Raw genomic sequence first — 13,244 nt, forward strand, 5'->3', positions numbered from 1 at the left:
TCAGGAAGCCTCAACTTCCCTGGCTAGGAATGACAGTATGCACAAGTGTGACAGTCCCCAGCGGCAGAAGGGAGGACAAAGCATCGCTGGATGGATATTCTAGGGAAGTTTTACGCCACTGCTAAGGCCAGAACTCATAAACCATTTTTATACATCTTGGAAAGGAGGCTTATTAGGATTAGTTAGCAGTATAGTCACAGCATAGTTGCTGAAACAAAAATGTCAACTATTTAAGAGATGCCTGTTTTAACTGCCAACAATATCTTTGTCATGGACATTCAGTAGTTAAACTGCTTTAGTGAGAAATCTTACCAATCTCTCAGTTTTGCTATAAATTCACACCATTCCTACATCACCTCCAGCTCATTTTGCACCCCTGTGCACAATATACATGTGTGCACTGTTTAGTCTGTGTCTGTTCTTCATGAGCTTTCATAACTCCCATCTGCACAGCAGCATGCTTTCTGATCCCAACCCTGTGTCGTGCTAAGTGTTTTCAGTTCCTGAAGACTGCAATAGGAGGTACTCAGCATCTTGCAAGAGCAGATGCTCGCCCTTACTTGGATGCAGTGAGAGCATCAGAAAGCCTCTCGGTTCATTTCTGTCCCTATCCTGTTAAACCTTGCCTTATGTGAAGCCTCCTCACAAGCAGGGACCCATTCACATGTGAAGGTTTCATAAAAATGTACCTGCCTTCAGAGGATGACATTAGAGAAAAATGTGCTCTTTGGCCCTCATTAAAGTAAAACAATCTTATTCTGTTTCATTGAGAAGTCCTGGGACTCCAAGCTTGGAACAGGACTTGGAAAATGATTGGAAACGGGAGCCAGTCCTTACTGGATATGTGCCTTTTTCTCTTCTTGTGAGAAACCACACAATTTTGGCTATGTGGTAAGCCTTTGAAAAGAATCTGAAGTTTGCACATGTTCTCAGGAGGGCAGCTAAAAGCTCCAGAGACTACAGTGAGCACTCCTGACCATGGAAGAGCAGCAGGCAGGCAGGGCTTCCTCCAAGCTGTATGGACCAGTGGAGCACTCTGCACAGAACCACTCCCCTTAGGTGCCCATTATGAGCCTGCCCAGGCATAAGAGAAAGGGATGCAATCCAACTGAAAGCAGTCAGGGAATGAGTGCCAGATGAAAAAAGGAGCATGGGACTGTTAGGCAAGGGGACTGGAAATAGCAGCTATGGTCAGACCAGAGGAAGTGTCAGGTGGGTGTCTGGGAATAACTGAGTAAGAGAGAAAAACAAAAGTCTCTATGGGAGAAAGACTAGGAGAAAAACCAAAGAGAAGGCTAGGACTGGGATGAGCCTGGTGCTAGGACAGAGCCAGTCAGAGGACAGCTGTGAAGCAGGAGTCAGGATCAGGTAGGACATAGATCTAGTTGGAGCCCCATGTCTGATGCTGGAAATAAATATGCAAACAAAACATCCTTGCCCCAGTGACAACAGAGAAGAAAGCAAGGGATAAAGTGGTGAATTTTATACCAGTTTTGCTAACTTTATACTTTGTGTGAGTGTTTACTGTCTCTGTTCTTGGTGTTGCTTTGAAGAAAGGTTAGGCCACTTTACCTTGAAGAACAGTTAGGCTGCTTTACCATATACGCTTGTTCTGGGCTAACCGCTACCAGATGTTCAACGTCCTCCCGGCCAAATCTGGCCGAGAGACTCTTTTGGGAGCTGTACTTATAGTGACTCCAGGCTCATCTGACTCCTTGACTGGTCCATCACCAGCACTCCCTCTCTCTAGTCCTACTTCACTGAGCACATGCTGCTTTTGAGCTCCTCTTTAAAACCAGGTTTATCAAAAAGATGGCAGTGTAATCTTAACGACTTGTCTTCAAAACAGTGATTGAATGCTCTGTGCAATGATGTTCTTTCAGAATGCTGTCTGCCATTTCCTATTCCTCTAAAAATTACTGCCTTTTTCTTAGGTACCAACATGTTTTTCAAACTGCTACCTGGTGAGGTAGCTTTCACAAAGCCCATCTGTTAAGCTTCTGCTAGCAAATTCCTTTAAGTATCAAAGAGGAAGGAAAGTGGAAGCTTCCAAGGCATGGTAATAAAAGCAGTAGGAGAATAGTAGGGCTCTCAGGAGGCATGGCTTGGAAATCCGGAAGTTAAATAAAGTGCCATACCTTGACTTCAGTAGAGACATTTAAAAATACTGTCTCTGGCCAGTTCTGTGACAGGTCCAACAGGGCTGAAGTCAATGCATTGGATGACACTGCTGACAGTTACCTGCACTCCTGTGTCTCCAATTTTCTTAATTAGTTTGAAAATATCAGGTTGCTTGTGATCTACCCCTGTAACCAGTGTTGGCGTATTCCCTCTATTTAGGTGTTCAGAGATTTGCCAAGCCCATTATTAAGTGATGAGGTCTCCCACCATGTCCCCAGGGAGATTATCCCACAGCCTACCAGACCACATCATTAGGAAAATGCTCCAGATAGACAACCTAAATTGTGTTTAATTCAATCCCATTACTCCCAGCTGTACCATTTGGACCACCCTAAATATACCCATATTATTCTGCAGAAGGAGAAGGATGAGAGCTGGTTTAAGTTACGTTTGCCTATCATTTGTGGTAGCTGTTCTCCTGCCATCCTCCTTGCATGGGACTGGAATTCATTTTATGAAAGGAGGTCAGTGCACCACTGGCTCAAAGAGCTCTTGTACACCAAGTTGCCTGGGCAGTGTGGCCAGGACTCATATGGTAGAGCAGGGAGCACAGAGCCAGTTCTGCAGCAAAGTCAACTGTGGGATCTGCTTGGGGCTGTGTAGTATGATTCAGGGATATTTCTACCTTTGATGAATCCTGGCTGATGTTCTGGAATAAGGGATGGCTATGTATTTATTTTTTTTTCATATTTCTGGGAAGGTGTATGGAGTTTTGCTGAGGAGGTTTCTACTCCCAGAAACTGGAATGTGTAACTCCCAGACTAGGGTCAGCAGCCAGCAGCTACTGCTTATGTCTTCTGAAGGGTGATCAGCTTGCAAGAAAAGGTGGCTCCTACCCAAGTGAATTAGGTTTTTTCATAACCCAGTCATAGAAGCTCAGGTTTGAAGAAGGAAAAATTACCAAACAGCAAAACACAGCCAAAGTCTTGATGAAGGGGCAATATAGAAACAGATTTACAGGGCCACACCAAAAGCTTGGCACAAGATACAGGAAGTCTTGGGCAGGGGAAAGGAAGTCATGACATGCTTTCACAGCAAAAAAGAGAAGATCCAGTTTACTACGGGACTAGTCAAGGTCAGAAGAGACATGCTGGGCTGGAAAGACTCCATGGTGCAGGAAATAAGTCATGAACTTCACAGACAGATCCCAGACCACCAAGGTAAACCTGACCCCCAGCCCAAAGAAATTCTAGAATGGTTAGGAAACTGAGGCAGAAAAATGAACTGAGGCTTTACTATTTTTTCTTGTTCAGCATAATGGTGTATTTATAATCTACTTGAATATGTCTCTGCTGATGTCAATTATACATTTCTAAACAGTTTAACTAGAGAGCCCCCAGCCTCCAGTTAACCCAAGAAGTGGGTTTAAACTTTGGGGAAGGGAGCAGTGTCATCTCAAGAATAGGCAAATGATCCATGATACAGCTCTGTTACTCTCCCTGCAAATACATATACAGACTCTGAAAAACACTGAGACAAGGATGACAAGGACAATCAAGAAGAAAGACCAGTTTTCATACTATAATGCAGACTAGGATCTGCACCATGGAAGATACTTCCGAAGCAGCTGTGATGAAGGTCAAAGGGTGATATTTCTGTTTGGTATCATCTACTAAAGAAATCAAATATATTCCTATTTCCTAAAATATTAGCTAAATTTACACCATGTCCTCATAGTTCACACTGCAGGTTAACAACCAAACGTGACCCAGTTCGTCTCTCCTGGTGATTCATGCACATGTGTAGATGCAGCACTTAGGGACATGGTTTAATGGTAGACTTGGCAGTGCCAGGTTTATGGTTGGACTTGATGATATGAAAGGACGTTTTCAACCTAAATGATTCTATGACAGGGGGCAGTGAACCCCCCACAAAGGACATTGATTCAGACTGGTGTGATGGGCAAAGCTATGAGTAGACACAGTCACACAGAGACCAAGACCACAGTGATCTCGCTGTGTTACCTACAGCATCAGAGTTTTGCTACTGCAAGATCAATACTTTGTTTTCATGAGTCCTTTTTACTTTTAGTTTCAATTTAAGGAAAATTTGTCATATGCAAAGCTGACAATAGGTTACGCTATACTACATTACGTTCAAACCCAGCTCCGTATAAAGACACTTAGATTTGGGAATCCACCCACAAAGACAAAGCAAGCAAATAAATCCTGATCTAACTAAATAACTTCACATGGAGCCTGCAAAGGAACTCACTTTTGTCCTCAGTCCACACACTGGAGCAGGGATCTGCCAAACCCCAACCATAAATATTCATTAAAAAGCTCTGCTTGGGATGCAGTCACTGAAACAGCCATTTCCTGCCCATTATCTCTTAGGGCAGGAAATCAACAGTTCCACTCATGCGGTTACCACCAAGCCCTCACCACGCGCACTCCCACTGGATTGGCTGAACCCTGTATAAATGAGAGCCACGTAGCTGTATCCTTTCTGAAGCCCCAAAATAGTACTTCATGGCAGTAAAGCAGATCTGAACGTGGCTGCCCTTGCATTTCATATTGAGCACAGCAGCTCCTAAAATGATGCTCCACCTTGAGCTTTTGCTTGGAGCAAAGTGAATGGGAGCATACTGGCACTGTGGGTTGGGACCATGTACAGAGAAGAATGTGTGATCAATAATTTGCCTGCTTTGCCCCTATCACTGACAAAGATTACTAGTCAAAATAATGGCTCCTTCTGCTGAGGACAACCTCAGGCTGATCTAATTGTGGTCTCTGGGAAAAGACTGTCTCAGCACCCAAGCTTGTTCTTTGTAAGAACAACAGAACTTTGCTGCCAACTTCAGAGGAGCAAGCCCCTGAACTTATGCCAAGAGGCTGTACTTTCCATGAAAAACAAATATTATAGGACACCCCACTGTAGAACTGCCACAGTTTACTAGCAATTCATGAAGAAGCAGGAGTAAAATCTCAAGGACAAAGTTCTGAAAATTATTACAAATGCACAGTAAATACAGCTTTTGTACTTACCTTTGGTTTCCAGCCTCTGATCACTTCCAATCAAACAGTCCTTGATGTCTGCACCCTTCTCTATCACAGCATTATGACAAATAACACTGCCCTGAAGACAGCACCTACAACAAAAACACATGCAAAGCAAGAAAATAATTTAAATAACAGGTACAAAACAAAGGTATCTGCTGGAATATCTAATGACTCTGTGACATGATCCTGTAGGTAGGTTCAGTTCAGCTCTTTTCTCAAAAACTCCGTTCTCTTGATCCTCACACCCAGTTGCTGAAAAAACTTAAATGTCAGGTGTCAGATGGGGTTTGCAAAAAAGAATTTGTAGTTTTATCTCCTGTTAGAACAGCTTTCCTCTACATTTCCTCAACAGAATAAATACTTAACTGAATAAATAAAGATTTGGGACCTGGATCAAGTCTTGTATTTTCCATAGACAGTCTGGGTAACTGTGGGGGTGGCTTCTCTGCTCAGTTCCCCAGCTAAAAACAAGAGCTGCAGCCCCTTCTTTCTCTGCAAATTTTTCTGAGCAGTTTTATATATTCCAGCTTGTCAAGCACTAAGAAAAGGTGGAGAGAAGGGGCAGATCAATAGCTCAGCTGGTTGGCTTTGTTCATGTTACATTCAAGCACCCAAACATGATTATTCTGCAGTACTAAACCAATGAAACTCACACTAGACCTACACTACCTGCCTTGGGTATCTTCACCCTCATGTTGCCTTTGACACTACTAAGTCTGAAATGCTACACAGGATGGAACTTTAGCAAAAGCCACCTTATTCCAAAATGTATTTGAATCTGTAATAATCAGCTTTCAAATCTGCCAATCCCACTGTCCCGAGAGGAAAGGAGTTCAGAGTCCAACTGCTGGGTTTGTATCTTCTCTGCTGAGAGGTTCTGAGTTACTGCATTGCTCTGAGCCCCTTCTTCCAGTAAGCTGGAACTTGTCAGTCTTTACTAGTATCTGTGATGTGTCCTGAAATGCTGTTCCCTCAGCATGATGAGTCATGTTAAATAGCATTAAATGTAATTTCTTTCAAAGCAACGGAGAAGAAAATAGCTGTGAATCAAATGTTTCTTTCCTTATTTTCACATGTGCCAAGGTAGATAGGAGTCACTGAAGGACAGAAAACACAGCTAAGATATATCTAAAAATACTAACACCCATTGAAACCAGCTGATTGGGAGGAGGGTATAAGCAAGATCTATAATCCTGAAGAGATGCAGGTAATCTGTTCCCCCTAGAAAACCCAATATTAATCCTACTGTGAACCATAGCATCTCATATCTGCTTCCTGGTATTTCTGTCAATATTAATTCTAATAACTGTGAACATTATTGTTCACCAACAATCAGTTGTCCAACAACTGATCTCTGTCAAAACCAGACATTTTTGGCTTCAGTGACCTTCTGCACAGTGAGTTGCACAGTTTAATGACCTGCAGCCATTCCCCACCTTGGTTATGGGCACCATCACTCTTCTCTGCACTAGTGAAGCACAGCTGCAGTGTACCATCAAGCTGGCTTGTGGACAGAACTGTTAGCCTGGAGTCTGGACTAACAGAGGGGTTTTGGTATTGGGTCAAAGCCCAGAGCCTCAATTCTGTATTGAACGGAGTGCTAGTCAGCCAAGGTCCTCAGAAGTGTGAAACATTGATTCTCATTCCAGACTGCTGATCTCAAAATTAATTCATAGTATTTTCCTGCTTACACAACATTATTATCTAGAACAAAGAATTTATCATTAAATATACTACAATTCTGTTGCTTGTGTGAGTCAGAGCAAAAACCATCTGCCCCACAAAACCACCATTAATTCTGCAGGAGTAAAAGCAATAAAACTGGACCTCAGTTGCAGTGGTTCACAGTTAAAACCCCCCGTGAACAGACTGTCCCCTCTGAACAATTATTCTTTTAACTCACTTAAACTCCCCCTCTGCTGACCTATAAGGAGGCAATATGAGCAATTATTCTACAAGCAACCAGCTCAGGTTGCTTTGGCAAGGTTTTTACTAACATGTTAATAAGATAAAAAGCGGCAAAGATACACAGCAGACCCCTGCCTGTCTTTGCTCTCACACTGTCATGATCTGCTTCCTTTCCAATAGCCTTGTGTGCCTGCACAGTGACTCAGGCCATCGTCCTGTGCAACAGCAGCTGCTGAGAACAAGAGCAATTTGGCATTTATGCCAGGCTAAGGAAGGGATCAGCGGAAGCGGGACTGCCCACTGCTGCCATCCTGACTTAGCTTTCAACAGGACTAGCAAAAGGAATGGGAGAAGTTGCTCATTTCCCACTGAAATGGCTCCTATCCAAAACATGCGTTCCAGCATACCTCCTCCTTCATTGCTTTGAGCCAGTCAGATGAAAGCCTTCCCCTGCAAACTTTCAGGTTCCCACCATCTATCACTTCTCCTGAGCATGAGAGCAGCTGTGAGTGCACTGCACCTCTCAGCATTACCCTCATGCAGGAGGATATTCCCCAAAAGAGAGGGGATTTAAGCTGTCGGTCTGGAGTTCAGGCTGGAGAATACTGCATGTGTGTTCAGAGCCTACTTGAGCACAGGCTTTCAACTCCCCGAGAAAGAATAGCATTGTAACCAAGAAACTGCTGATGACATTAACATCAAAGATAATGGGGGTTCCTGCCAAACCATTTTTTGGGAGGGATAGGCCAGGGAACCAAGATGAACTTGTCTGTGCCAGGTGCTTGCAAATCAACCCTTCCCTGGTGCCAGGGTAAAACAAAACCCAAGAACTCCACCACCCCAGGAGTTTCTTAAAACTTATAAACCCAACCAACTGCAGAAGTTTTAAAGCCATACAACACTCAGATTACCCCAATCACACAAACCAGCAGCAAATCCGGCTTTTATTGCTCAAGTGGAACAAAACTTCAAGAGATAAAAACACAATTTGTGGGTGTTCCCTTCACCCGCTGACAGATGTAACACAGCCATTTTGAAACCACTTGTAAATGCCTTTTTTCTTAAAAAAAAAAAAAAAGTTATAAAGCCTGCCAAGAGAAGTATTTTGTGTGTTTATTTAATTTTTACTATTTTTTTCAAGTTGAAGAGTGAGGAATAAACTTTTATTCTCTTACAGGGTAAATATCAGATCTGATGGCACTGCTGTAGTCTCCTTGGCTAAAATGCCACCACAGTTCCTGCCTTCCATAACAATTAGGTGCTATTAGCCCTCAAAGGTGCTCTGACAGCATCCAGCTTCATCAGCTCTGGTGTGTGTGTGCATATGCACACATTGATGTACTGCTTTATAATGCAAACCATATTTATTTTTTCCCCTGAAAATGTAGTATATTTTTAAACTTTTCAGCACGGTGAAAACGGATATCTCCTGACCTTAAAATCCAAAGAGCATGTTCAAACCCACAAGAGGAACTAATTTGGGGCATTTGATTTACGGCTGAAATTTCAATTTGAATTTGTTTTAAGTGTAATCACAAACTGAAAGTCTGGCAGCTGTGTGTTTTTCAGAAAATAAATAAAAATATTCAGTGTGCGTCTGCATTCTAGAGAGAGCATTTTACAAGCCCAGTCCTGTAGTGGGAACAGATGTAGCTAAAGCATTAATTTGTTCTACAGGTACAACGTGCAAATGGGAGCATATGAGAGTGTGTGCCTACGTCTGTGTCTGTGTGTCCGCTACGTGCCTGCATCTGAGAGACAGAGCCTGACTTTGGGGTGGGTTTTTTTGAAAGTGAGAGAACAAGAGCAAAAGGAGTAGTGGCCAAGGAGGCATGGGGGGATTACAAGGATTTAGGTCTTTAAACTGCAGACCACCTAACAAGATCACTCTGAAATGCCACTAATTTCAGTTAAGGCCACAGACCTCCCTTCCTCTGCCCTCCCTCTCTCCCCCATTGTAAACAACTAATCCCAGCAGAAAACAACAGAGAGCAAAATGTACACACATTCTGCAACATTCCAGGTCCTTCTTTATCTTTTATTTATTTTTCTAAAAGGTCAGCGTATGTATGGAGGGAGGGGGGAGGGGAAGAAAGCCAAAAAAACCTCAAGTCCATCTCTTGTGTGGGCTTGAAGGAAGCTGGGAGAAAGCAAAGTCCAAGAGCACACAATATGGAGCTTTTATAGCACAGCAATTCCTGGACTCAGCTTACTTTCCCCTCCCTCTATTTGTGGCAAAGTCACATAGCTTTAAACCAAAGGACAGGGTGGTCGATTACATCTGAAAGAAATGTAAAGAATTGGGAAAGAATTCCATCTCCTGTCGAAATTATAAATAAGGAAGTATTAATCCCAGAGACAAGATGATTTATGCAGCCTTGGAACTGCTGACTTTCAGCCCTAGTATCGGTCTATAAATCAAACTCTTAAATCAAGTGTGTCAATCGCTGCAGCACTGTGATACTCAGGCAAAGCAAAGCACCTACCACTGAAAGCAGGAAGATTGCCAGGGGACTGAGGTGCCATACCCTCCTTAATTTTCTAAAGTGTAAATCTGAGATCAAACATCCTTTGGGGGAATGGGAAATCAAAATACGCAGTGCTCAGCACACCGGGAGCAGGCAGCAGGAGACCAAGACACAACCCCCTAATTACAGGCTACCCACTGATTATTTAGGACTCTGTGATTAAAGTGATGAACGCTCCTGGGAGAAAGGGGCTTAAGTAACTGAGGTCAAGACCTCAACTGCAGCTCTCGCCCTGGTTGTGCAAGCTTAGGAAGGTATGAATGTCACAGGTTTGCCTTATAGCAAATCTCCTGAAATGCCAATGGAAGTTATCCAGGCCTGGTACTTAATCCAATTGTGCCAAAACCCTGACATAATCTCTGTTGGGCAGCAAGGCAAATGAGGTGTCTATAATGCAATGCTTAAAACTGTAGACTCACAAGAATGCCTGGAGCACAAAGCCTAGGACAGCCTGTTGGTACCACTCTGCCATGCCAAGAAGTCGGGTCTCTTGTGCCTCCAGATGAGCAACGAAACAGAGAGACTGATGCGGGAGTTAAAAGCAAAGGGTGACATGCCTCAGCAGCTACTTTGCTGACTGAGAGGTAACAGATGTGAATTCGCCTGGGAGCAACATCCCCTTCTGCCCTGACCAAGAAGATAACAGTCACCACAGGCACCTTAACAACACTAAGAGGTGGCAAGGAGTCAGGAAGAGCTCTAAAACATACCAGCAACCCCTGAAGGAATCCCCTGCTAGCTAGTGAACTGGTGGCTGGGACTCATGATCACAGGGGTGAGGCACAAAGACCATGGAAAAACAGGGGAGAGGCAAAAACACAATTAGGGAACTTGGGAACCTAAAACGTTGCCTTTGCCAACATGCTTTACACACCAATACATTTTTACACCAATACACTCTTACACATGAACACAAGAACTGCGGGCACTATGAATCCCACATTATATACTCAAGTAAATACCAAAGCCTGCAATAGATGCCAGCAGTACATGCTATAATTTATAGATACATTTCAAAGCAAGCATTCGCAAGTGAATTTGGGCTTTGATCTGCTGTTTTTCCCCTTGGGGGTAACAAAATCATTCTACCAACCCCTCTAAATTCTTTGCCCGTCTCTGAGGGTGTTTTCACTAAAGAACTTGTTTCATGTCTCTTTTCTAGCCAATCTCATCACTGTGGTATGGCTCCTTTACACTTCTTCCCCACACCCTAAACATTTTGCATTACATACTGCATATACTTGCCAGCACTCGTATTTTCCAGTGAAAGTTCAACTGACCTTAAAGGATTGCCTCAAACCTACCTTAATGTGTTTTATTAAGTGAAACTTAGGGTGCGGGAGGAGGTCGCCAGGAAGGTCATGCCTCACCTCTGAAACTTCAGCTACATCCAGCTGATCTTGGAACACACAAATTGGTGGGCTTTTATGTAGCTGCAAGCTCGGGGTTGCACACTTCAGCAAAAGTACACTGCAAGGAGTTTACACCAGGAAACCCCTCACACAGGAAAACTGACAACCCTCTGGATTCTCTTTTGCAGAGTTGAAGGGCCAGGTCCTACACAATTTTACAGACACTTCCCTGAGGGCCAGGAAAAGCTACTTGTGTCTATCTGAAGGAAACAAAGCAGGAAAATTTTATGTTCACTACCACCTCTGGGTTTGCTTCGTTTTCCCCCAGCTCTCACAGTCAGACTGAGTGAGGTAACAGGCACAGTAAAAGGACACCTTCTCTGGGGTTTTTGAAGCACAGTTCTGGGTTGAGGGCTGTGGCCCTTCATAAGACATTACTGGTTAAGTCAGTTTCCATATCATCTGAGCTAGGTTGACGTGGAAAAGTTTTTTGTAAATGTCACCCAGGGCTTCTTAGATCTAAGCTGAACTCAGATCTAAGTTAGATCTTAGCTGAACCCTTGTCTCCTCAGGAACTTAAGAGGCACACTGTGATAATTTCTTCCTCTTCTGTACCCAGGTGGGGGAAGATTTTAAAGAGCATCAGAGACATTCACACCCAGATTCCCACCAAAATCCAACAGCAATCAGCTGCTTGTGAAAAATCTCCATACTCTTCGATTAGACCCATGTGGTTAACAGGAGACAGAAGCTAATTTATAGCTGTGAAGTCAGACATAACCCTGTCCACCTGAAGAAGCAGATGAGCAGAATGAGAGGAGATATTTTAAAATGCTACTTTTCAGGGCTCATCTGTGCTTTAAGTTCAACATTTGATGTACAAGATGTTTGTAAAACTGGGATGAGCTCCCTGCACTATCAGGGAGTCTGCATCTGAGATTCAAGAACAGGTGATTTCTTTAAGACAGATTGATGTACCAGGAAGCTAGCCAGAAGAAAAAATTTTTGGAGGAGCTGCTAGTAATAATGTTTCAGACACTCACAAGGTAACAGGTATTATATGAGAAATTTCCTCAGTACCTTGGATACAGTAGAATTCAACTTCAGTTGAAAGTAATTGAAAACCAGTTCCCCAAGTAGCTACACCACTTCCTACTTACTACCTTCCTACTTTGCACTTTCTTCCTCAATTCATCTTCCTGAAAGAAAACTCTGCTGGCCAGACGTTATCTCTGTTCAGTATCTTACATAGCATTTGCAGTGAATTAAATAGTAGAATGAAAATTATAATTCCTGACCAAAAATGTTCACACTTTAAAACCAAGAGTTGTGACAATAAGGACAGAACTGCTACATAATCCAGAGAAGCAAGACCCCTTTTTAGAGGCAAGAACTACAATACACATAGTTTTCTTCATTAATTTAATTTTAATCTATATCCATTATATACTTTATCCAAATATTTAAGATGAGCATGTGCTTTTTCTGAATCAAGTTCTCACTTTTCATATGCTTTCTATGATATCTATTCTAAACTTGTTCTTTTTTCTAGGGAGACAGGGAGTCAATTGGCTGTGTGAGACAAAGCATCCAGGAAACAACAGCCATCTTAAAAAATTGTTCAAGATACAAAATGTTTGGGAATTTCAGCATAAACAGATCTTTATTTTCAGCTTTGCAAGCTATGGTGCTGGAAACAACGTCACCTCCTCACTCTTTTTCATGTGGTTATGTACTGTAAAATATGTTGCCTTGGCAGTAGAATCATTCCTTTGTACTGCCATTGTCCAAGGGGAAAAAGACTACTTATGCACTGAACCTCTATAAAGACTCAATTCCACCCTGGTTTTAATTAGAACTTGCTTCAAATCACTGACTGTTTCTACATCAGGTGACGATTTGGCACTATTGAGGAAACAACCAATAAACTTCACAATCAATCTGCAGTTAGTAGTCAATCTAGCTTGTCTTGCTTGTTGTTTGCTTCCTTTGTACATTTTCTCATAGAAAGTAGCAATAAATTGAAGATATGTGGTAAACTAGAGTAGCCTTGACCAGTCCCACGTGGTCTCTCTCCAGTCCCCTCACTGAGCAGAATTACAGCATCTGTCCACCTACTTTCACACAGGTAGCCAGAACACCTTTAACAAAATACAGTGCATAATTTACTGTCTTCACACGACTGAAGAAGGACGATTCCAGTTTTGGCGGACAAAGCATTTTCAGTGCCAGTTCTTTCTTCACATATCTGGGTACTTTAGTCCTTCATATTA

At 42.7% G+C, this 13,244-nt stretch overlaps 1 protein-coding gene across 2 annotated transcripts in view; it reads right to left on the bottom strand.

Moving 5' to 3' along the window:
* Nucleotides 1-13,244, bottom strand: part of EIF2B3 (eukaryotic translation initiation factor 2B subunit gamma) — a 99,407-nt gene that overhangs the window by 5,458 nt on the left and 80,705 nt on the right. For both annotated transcript variants that reach the window (XM_088060484.1, XM_005521097.3), the window contains one exon: nucleotides 5,169-5,272. In XM_088060484.1, coding sequence (XP_087916610.1) covers nucleotides 5,169-5,272 — 104 coding nt within the window. The remainder of the gene's footprint in view (nucleotides 1-5,168; nucleotides 5,273-13,244) is intronic.

This window comes from Pseudopodoces humilis, chromosome 10 (genome assembly GCF_049639895.1).
Source record: "Pseudopodoces humilis isolate 2021_Gansu_Grassland_sample_001 chromosome 10, ASM4963989v1, whole genome shotgun sequence".
Taxonomy (NCBI): domain Eukaryota; kingdom Metazoa; phylum Chordata; class Aves; order Passeriformes; family Paridae; genus Pseudopodoces; species Pseudopodoces humilis.